Below are 9,182 nucleotides of genomic sequence, written 5' to 3'. Positions count from 1 at the left end.
CTGCAAGACCTCCGGATCGAGGTACCGACCCCGATCATGATCTACTGCGCTAAAATAAGTAGCATACAGCTCGCCAAAAACCCTGTGTTCCATGCTCAGACGAAGCACATCGAAGTGCACTATCACTTAGTGCATGAGCGGGTCCTGAGTGGTGAAGTCAAACTTCAGTATGTTCAGATGGATCGACAAGTTGTCGATATCTTCACCAAACCACGCAGATCGGACAAGTTGTAGCACTTCACCGAAATGCTTGGCATTCAACATCTTGACGTGCCACACTTGAGGGGGAGAGGCAAAGAAGAGGGTGAGGGCATCGGACAAGGAACCGGAGAGGGAAGAACCAAGACAGGGGGAGATGAGAGGAAAAAGGAAGCCAAGTCGACCAAAGGAGTCGGCACATCCGAACAAGTCGGAGCAAGCGGCAGAAGCGGTAGAGTCAAGAAGGATAGAGCCAACCGGAAGAAGAAGGCCAAGACCTAGACATGGTCTGATGTTGTGAATGGCCTCAAACCAGAAGATGAGTTGGGAACTACCGACTCAGACAAGAGTCAGAACGAATCGGGAGTGACCGATTCGAACAAGAGCTGGAACGAATCAGAGACAACCGGTTTGGTTCAACAGTGGGATTCGGAAGAGCCGGATCAACTCAAGGCCAAACGGACGAGGATGCACAGGAAGTCAACGCCAACATGAAGGAATCGACGAGTCGACAAGCGTCGAAGTCGTAGCAACGAGGGAGCTGAAATGGGCCTGATGAGTAGACAAGCCGATCAAGAAGGTCGAGGTATGGAAGGACCGGGTGCCACAGACACTAACACCACGATCCGACCTCAAGTTGAGCTTGAGGGGGAGTATTGAGTGGGCAAGGTAAACCGGATCCAGATCGGTTGAATAAGCCTAAGTCGGATCGACATCTTGAGCCAAGAACTGGATCGGTATCCGGAAACAACCGGCCGAAACAACTGGCCGGATCGGAGAGCCGGATTTGAGTGCGAACCGGAAGCCTAGTAGTAGCCTAGACTACTAGGTAGTTGTTGTCTCGTAGTTAGTGTCAGTTGCTCGTAGGAGCATTGAAGCACATTGTACGTTTGTTTGTCCTTCTAAGGACTTGTATAAATAGTGTTGTGTGAGCACATTGTATGTATAGAGAACTATTTGTTATTTTGAATCTACTTTTACGTTTTGCTCTCTCTCTCTCTCTCTCTCTCTCTCTCTCTCTCTCTCCTGCGTACGCGTATTCTCTCTCTTTGTGTTAAGTTTTCTTCTTATCTTTTGTTGCTATCCGGCTGAGCCGGTTTGTCGAACGCTTCCACACGTTTACTTTTACATTTTTTTAGGGTTTTTTTCTGATATTAGTCGTGACTTGAAGCCTGACCAATGAAAAGGAGTGAAACAAAATTCTGAGGAGTGCGAAATAGGATTCGAAGACCATTCTCCAAAAGTTGATTCCCATCTTGGTGAAGAAAAGTTTGTTTCTAAGGTTTCATAGTATCTATAGTGGAGAGGGTAATGGTCTTGGGAGGAGCTGGCCGGTATATGGCAGCTCTAAAACCATCCATAAAACGATCCTACTCATCATGGCAAGAGATGATCAGTGGGGTTCACTCATGCGGTGGTTGGATAAGATGAATTCATAGAGGTTGAGTCTAACGTTGGGACTTGTTGGGGGGTGTGGAGGAGGAGGAGCTTATGCCATGGCCAATAGCAATTCAGTCACAATAAAAGCAACAATAATAGTAACAACAAATTTAGAAGAAGAAGAAGCTTCTCTCTCCCTCCCTCCCTCCCTCCCTCTCTCTCTCTCTCTCTCTCTCTCTCTCTCACACACACACACAATGTACAATGTATGTATATATCTATGTATCACGTATGGATTTCAATCATACTCAGAGCCTTTTCACATATGAGTATGATACAAATATTGGTATATGAGTATGGCTAGAATTATGGTATGAAGACTTGGAAATATCTACTGGATTGGAGGATTTGACAAATAACAACCCCCCTTTATCAGTAATGAAGAAGAAGCAAGTGTAGCCCAATGAATATGGTGGTTTCCACATCACCACACATTGAATCTAGATTAGGGAGTTAGAAATAACTCTCAAGGTTCCCCTAACTTTATGATATTTCTTTTATGAATAGACATATGAACAATTATGACATGACAAAGAACATAATTTCTACAATAGCACATTGATAACATACCACGGTCCACAACCCCTTTGGTTCCAATGTCACCCTAAGTTGCACATGATATGGTTATCTTGCTTGGGTGATATAATTGCTTGTATAATCTTTTTCATTAAAAAACACCTCTCTATCTCTTAAAGTTTTAGTATTATGTTTACACAGCAAAATATATCGATTTCACACCATGACCAACCCATTTAACAACCACACCCTCCACCAATTCTTCTATTTAACAAATAAATCATCATTGAGAAATTAACATGACATGCCAATCTGAGGGGGCATGAGTTAACACTTCTAACCTGACATGCTCATTATCTCAAGGGCGATAGATTGCTCTCGTAATTATCTCCTACTTGTTGGTTAAATGTCTCGGAACTCATATCTTAGAGGTGATACTTCCTTAGTTAGATGTTAGGGTCATTTGTGAACGCTAAAAGCACTTGGAAAATTGCATGGCATGATTCAAATAGAAAAGGAAAAGGAATTTTTTTATATTTGGAACCCACAAAAGTTCTATCGGGGTGACCTGCCCCGTCCCCCCTTTAACAACAAAATTGTACTAGCAAATGGAACCCACAAACAATTGGATTAAGAGAACATTGTGCACTGCTAACCAATCAAATCAACATTGAAAATAATTAGTTTTCATGTAAGGTTAGTTCCAACTGATGTGAAAGAAGACTTCTCAACACACATTTTCCACCCCATTTGCTAGAGGGCAAATGTTGATTGTGTTTTATAGTGAGAACAATCAAGAATAGTGAAGATCCACACTTATCCTATAGTTAAAACATTTAATTGAAAAGTATTACGTAGGCCACATAAATCCACACACATGTTATGGCAACATATCTGGGACACATGGACATTCCAGGGTTGGTCCACATTTGGTCAATCATTGCCAATCGAAGACACACAAAGACGAGAAAAGCTACACGTGCTCAATGCAATAAACAAACATCCTCAAATTAATAAATACTTTGCAAACATTCGATTAATGTAATGTGCATTCTCTCTCTCTCTTTCAGTCATCAATGGTCAAGTCTTTTTTCCATAGCATTGCTATGTGGATGATAGATAAATCAATAAGTCCAAAAGGCTACCCCATGTGAGGCTCCCCCCAACCCCCAAATAGTGAGTGAGGCATTCCGAAATTCATTCATTGATCCCCCCCAGCCCCGCCCCTTCACTCTGTCTCTGTCTCCTCCCTTCCTCCTACCCTCCCCCAAAATTGGTGTCCACTATGTATGTGTATAGACAAACACACACAAGTAGCAACATACATATATGCATGCATATGTATATGTATGTGTATGTGTCCCGACTCCCACCCATGCATATTATGTACATGTACCACCAACATACATATATATGTATACATAGGTTTTTTCTGTAGTATGTATGTATGTATGTAGGGACGTATTTCATATCGTTCTTCTCTGAGCTCTCTTTCTCTCTCTCTCTCTCTCTCTCTCTCTCTCTCTCTCTCTCACACACACACACACACAAAGAGAGAGATCGATCACATAAAAAAAAAAAGAAAAGAAAAAGAAAAGAAAAAGAAGAGAAGAGAAGAGAAGAGAAGAGAGAGAGAGAGAGAGAAACAAACAGTGATATTCCCTGCATTAGGTTAAATGATGAAGAGAAGAGGTGTAGGCATGGCGACCTGTTGAACTGGCGTCTGCTCTCAGCAGTGTTTTCTCTAGTATTTCCCATTTTCCTTGTCTTTAAAGATTGTTTTAGATTTGGAAGAGGGCAGAACGAGCATAGAAACCCGAATTCCTGTGTCTGAAGAAACAAAGAAATAGCGAGATCTTCCCAATGAGTGTTGCTGTGTAGAATTCTTTGTTTTTTTGTCCACCTCGTGTTAAAGAAAGAGCAAGAGAAAGAGAAAGAGAAAGAGAAAGAAAAAACGATGAAGGGGATCTTCAAGTCGAAACCTCGAACTCCCGCAGAGCTCGTGAGAGCCACCAGAGAGCTTTTGGCATATGTGGATACCTTTCCGGTCTCCCGTGAGACTAAGAGAGAAGAGAAGGTACTCTTTCCTTTGATGCTACTTAAGAATTGCCTGTTTATACGTATGTATGTTGTATATGTATGTACGTATGCTATATGCGTGTGCGTTCATATATGGTATGCATATAGGTGCGCGCGCGTATGGTTGTATCCATATATGAGTGTCTATGGTGTAGTATGCACATATGTTTGAAGAATTGATTCAATAGTGTGGGGTCTGTCTTATTGGAGAAAATTACCCCCATGTTTGAAGAGTTGATGCAGTAATGGGAAGGATTAAACACATGTTCGAAGAACAAAGTGAACACTAACGAAATTCTTACTAGAGTTGATTCAGTTATGGGTTCTTATTAGACATTCACCTAGACCACACATTAAAGAGAATTGACCAAGCAATCATCCCATGAGGGCATACGTAAATTCCTATGTATTGTTTCGTACTAATCCATGTTTTTTTTTTCTTTTGGATTCTAGATGGTGGAATTAGGAAAAAACATAAGGGAGATGAAGGTGATTCTCTATGGGAACTCCGAAAGTGAACCTGTACCTGAAGCTTGTGCACAAATGACCCAGGAGTTCTTCCGAGAGAACATCATGAGGATTCTTATTCTATTGCTCCCAAAGCTAGAGCTAGAGGCAAATATATAAACTGAATGGATAGCACTATTGATAAGATCATGTGAATAGAATTGGTGCTTATGTTTTGTTTTCCTTTCTGGCAGACAAGGAAGGATGCTACCCAAGTCATTGCGAATCTCCAACGCCAACAAGTGAATTCTCGATTGATTGCGAGTGATTATTTGGAGTCCAATAAAGATCTTCTGGATATACTTGTGGATGGGTATGGATATACTTGCCATCATTGCTTGTCTGAGTGCAATTATCATGGTTCATTCTACGCTTCATTATCGCTAAATGAAGGTTCATAGATAAGATTTAACTTGATTAGAGTATTTACCTTCACTGTTTCTATTACATTGTGTCTGTTGTCTTTTTATTTTCATGTTGTTTATTCATTAAGCCTTATTTATTAGTTGCTGTTTTCACAACAGTCCACAATCCAGAACAAGAAAGTTCATGTATCACACGTCAACTCATTGTTGTTTTGTATGCACATAATTCAGTTACGAGAATACCGATATGGCACTTCACTATGGCACAATGCTTCGAGAGTGCATAAGACATCAAACTGCAGCAAAGTGAGTTTGTTTGTAAGTGAAAGCTATATTCTGTGGTTATTTCAACTAAAGTGTGCTATAGTGCAGTTTGGGAATATATATTGTGTGAATCGCTATAATATTTTGCTTGCATCGTGATGATTTACATGACGTTTAATTCTTGATTGACTCTGCCTTCTCTTTGTCTATAATCTATTATGGTATCCACATGTCTCTCTTTAATCCATTCACAGATATGTCTTGGAGTCTGGAAATGTGAGGAAGTTTTTCAATTACTTGGAGATACCTAATTTTGATGTTCAATCTGATGCAGCTGCCACATTTAAGGTCAGTGGCATCAAGAAATTGTATTTAATTTGTAGATGATAGAATAGTAATTTGTATAGCTTAGCTGCAAATGCAACGTCGTTTAAGATCTGCCATACATTTATCTTATCAAGAATAATTTCCTTAAATGTATGGCAGATCTTAAATGTATGGGTTTTATTTTTCTTATTTTGACTGGATAATCTGTTTCAGGAGCTTCTGACAAGGCACAAGTCAACTGTATTGGAGTTTTTAACGAAAAACTATGACTGGGTAAGTGCTTAGAGTAGTTGTCTTCATATTTGTATGCATGTATGGTGTATGTGTATCCATGGTGCATGCGTGTGTGTAGGTGTATACATAGATTGACACATGCGTGATATTCTCCATGCATGATATTCACAATATTCAAGAATATGGAATGGCCCTAAGAATATTATAAAACCATTCGTTTTGCAAAATAAATATACAAAAAATTAATTAATTAATTATTTTAAAAATAAATAAATTTAATTCACTAAAAAAAGAAAAATTATTCATTAATAGATTATAAAAATATGATTAGTATTAACTCTCCTTTATCACTAGTGTCAAATAAAAAAGGGGAGAGTTTATGAACCTTTATTTTAATTAATTAAAAAAAACGAATATTTTTATATTTATTATAGAAATATGAAATAAATTTTGGGAGATAAAAATATCCATAAATTTTGGGAGAAGAAAAAGTGAGGAATTAATGAACCTTAATTTAATTTAATTAATTTATTCATTAAAAATAAAACGAATACTTTTACATTTACTATAAAAATTTATTAGTGTCAAGTCCCTCTTTTATTGTTCCCTTTTTTTATATCCTAGGAAACTAAAGAGGGAGTTCATGGACTCTTCTTTTCTTTTCTTTTTGTTAAACGAATACTTGACCATGCATTCATATTCGTATTCGTTTGCATTCGAATGGGAAACCCCACGAATGCGAATATGTCAATCTATGAGTGTATAGGTGTATGCTGTATGCACATCTGTGGATATGTGTGCATGTGTGTGTATATTGTATTTATTTCATGTCTCTATGTATATCTATATGTTCTAGGCATGTCTATGTGTATGCTGTATGCATTTTGGTGGATGTGTACATGCGTGTATGCAGTAAGTGCCTCATGTCTCTATGTATATTGATATGTTTAACCAATGTGAATACGCATATTGGAAAGTAGTGCTTTGAAAATTTCATTTTTATGTTGAATCAATGTGTAAATGTACGAACATTCAGAAAGTAGTTCTTTAACTTTCAAAGAATTGTGGTTTTTCGGATTTTCCTTGAAATTTTAAGATGTTATTTCATTTGCCTAAAACATAAAACAAACTTGTGGACAGTTCTTTGGGGAGTATAACAGTAAGCTACTGAAGTCACCAAATTATATCACGAGGCGCCAGGCTGTTAAAGTGAGTGTATAAGCAGAACATTTGTCTTTTAGCAAATTTGTGGCAGTCTTACAGAAAAAAAGTAAAAAGCAAAATATAAGAAAATTAAGTCTCTAAAGAGTGAAATTTGTTCTTAGTGTTTGTTTTCTCATTTCATTCTTTTGTTGACAGTTATTAGGGGATATGCTGCTCGATCGGTCAAATTCAAGTGTGATGATGCGATATGTGAGCTCCAAAGACAATCTGAAAGTCTTGATGGATCTTCTTAAAGTTGGTATACTGCTCTCAAACTTCAGTTTCTTTATCTTTTTATGATTATTGTTTACTCAAAACAATTTGGACCGAAAGTATATGCCTGCCATAAATGCCTTCTTTCTTTTGTTCTCTCACAGGAATCCAGCAAGAATATTCAGGTGGAAGCCTTCCATGTTTTCAAGGTAAATAACAAAAAGTATCTACATACAGATTTTGAGCGTACATTTTTTGAGCGTTTTTTGTTTGGTTTTTCTCGCAAGATATTTGTGGCAAATGCTAACAAGCCACCGGATATCGTAACAATTTTGCTTGCGAATCGGAGTAAGCTGCTCCGTTTCTTCAGTGAATTCAAATCTGACAAAGGTATGGATTGGTGTTGCTGTGTTTAACAGTTTTTTCATTTTTGTGGCCGCTTCTTAGTCTTGCCTCCTGGGGCTTATTATGTGCCAACATCTTCTGTTGCTCCCAGAGGATGAACAATTCGATCAAGATAAAGCTCAGGTTCTAAAGGAGATCTCGGAACTTGAGCCGAAAAAGTCATCATAGCCAGTGTGCATCCTCATAGAGCCTCTTTGTTTCTGCTGTTTTTGTTCCATAGTGAATCGGACTTGTGTACTCTCTTAATTGCATGTTGCTGGATCCGAAATGATTAGGATACCATACTCCACATAATGTGTATCAATTTTTTATGTCTGACCATATTGTATGCGATGGTGATATATGCCTTGTTTCATAAATAACCAAAACAAAGAGAGTACATATCACATGTTTTTAAAATTCGGGAAGGCATGTGGATACATCGCACAATCGTGAAAGATTGAACTATTTCGGACTCCAAAAACTATTTTGTAGCTTAATGAGTAAATACCTAATGAGTTGAATCTATTGTGGTAGTAATAATGGATAATGTTTCTTACGTTGCATGACTATCCAGTGGGACCATCATAGGTAACACCCCACATGTCTTTGAGACGGGCATTCTCTCATGCTATTGTTATGACAATGTATATATTATTTTCAATGATGGTTTTAATTATATATTAAATCTTGTCTTTATATGTCCCAATAGATCAGATGTATGCAACATTGCAAACTGAATGGTCTTATATTGGAAAGGCAAAACATGCTGTTATGAGACAAACCAAAACATGACCATCATAGGTAACATCCCCCATGTCTTGGAGGCAGAGACATACATGCTCTCATGTTATTGTTATGAAGCCGTGAATGTTATTTTCAGTGGTGGTTTAATCATATATTAAATGTAGTCTTTATGTCAATAGATCAGATGGAGTATGCAAATTGCAAACTGGATGGTGTAATATTTGACAGATTGAATGTCCTCTTATGAGACAACACAAACTGTTAATTGATTAGTAAGATTGGAACATTAATAGGTGAATTTGTACCAAAACCTTGTGCAAGACTATTGTCATTGGAAATTTACATTCAGAACATTATATGAAATGGACCAAAATCTTGTTGAAATGTTCTCTATGAGACAACGCAAACTGGATGGTGTAATATTTGACAGATCGAATGTCCTCTTATGAGACAACGCAAACTGTTAATTGATTAGTAAGATTGGAACATTAGTAGGTGAAATTGTACCAAAACCTTGTGCAAGACTATTGTCATTGGAAATGTACATTCAGAACATTATATGAAATGGACCAAAATCTTTGTTGATGTGACAAATTAATGATGAAGTTCTATGACATGAAGTAGAATTAGAATTTTTATCGTCAATTAAAGAGGCCAATTTTGACCTATGGGACTAGAGTATACATGTGTTCTTGATATGTGTCT

General features: G+C 37.8%; 1 protein-coding gene across 2 annotated transcripts; it reads left to right on the top strand.

Annotated features, from left to right (window-relative positions):
• Nucleotides 1-3,895: 3,895 nt before the first annotated feature.
• Nucleotides 3,896-8,258, top strand: LOC147859045 (putative MO25-like protein At5g47540). Of its 2 annotated transcripts, none has more exons than XR_015530387.1 (11): nucleotides 3,896-4,231; nucleotides 4,687-4,848; nucleotides 4,935-5,053; nucleotides 5,337-5,411; nucleotides 5,624-5,717; nucleotides 5,910-5,969; nucleotides 7,071-7,139; nucleotides 7,290-7,392; nucleotides 7,511-7,555; nucleotides 7,634-7,736; nucleotides 7,843-8,258. XR_015530387.1 is itself a non-coding variant. In XM_087326174.1 (11 exons), the coding sequence occupies exons 1-11, from the start codon at nucleotides 4,112-4,114 to the stop codon at nucleotides 7,917-7,919; spliced, it is 1,023 nt and encodes a 340-aa protein (XP_087182300.1). In that variant the 5' UTR covers nucleotides 3,898-4,111; the 3' UTR covers nucleotides 7,920-8,258. The 2 variants fall into 2 exon arrangements, 1 of the variants encoding a protein (XP_087182300.1); XM_087326174.1 differs by having other exon boundaries at nucleotides 3,898-4,231; nucleotides 7,290-7,388.
• The last annotated feature ends 924 nt before the right edge of the window (nucleotides 8,259-9,182 follow it).

The sequence above is a fragment of the Azolla caroliniana genome, unplaced genomic scaffold (genome assembly GCF_043228905.1).
Source record: "Azolla caroliniana isolate FFs.n. ecotype wild unplaced genomic scaffold, voAzoCaro1.0.p SCAF_10, whole genome shotgun sequence".
NCBI classification, from domain to species: domain Eukaryota; kingdom Viridiplantae; phylum Streptophyta; class Polypodiopsida; order Salviniales; family Salviniaceae; genus Azolla; species Azolla caroliniana.
The sequence above is the reverse complement of the archived record's forward strand: the minus strand, read 5'-3'. Positions and strand labels throughout refer to the sequence as shown.

What these genes read in the sequence shown, in the direction of transcription:
- LOC147859045 (XM_087326174.1), top strand. Translation starts at nt 4,112, where the DNA reads ATGAAGGGGATCTTCAAGTCGAAACCTCGAACTCCCGCAGAGCTCGTG. An exon ending in AGACATCAAACTGCAGCAAA is followed by an intron (nt 5,412 to 5,623) that starts GTGAGTTTGTTT and finishes ATCCATTCACAG; the next exon opens with ATATGTCTTGGAGTCTGGAA. An exon ending in CGAGGCGCCAGGCTGTTAAA is followed by an intron (nt 7,140 to 7,289) that starts GTGAGTGTATAA and finishes TTTTGTTGACAG; the next exon opens with TTATTAGGGGATATGCTGCT.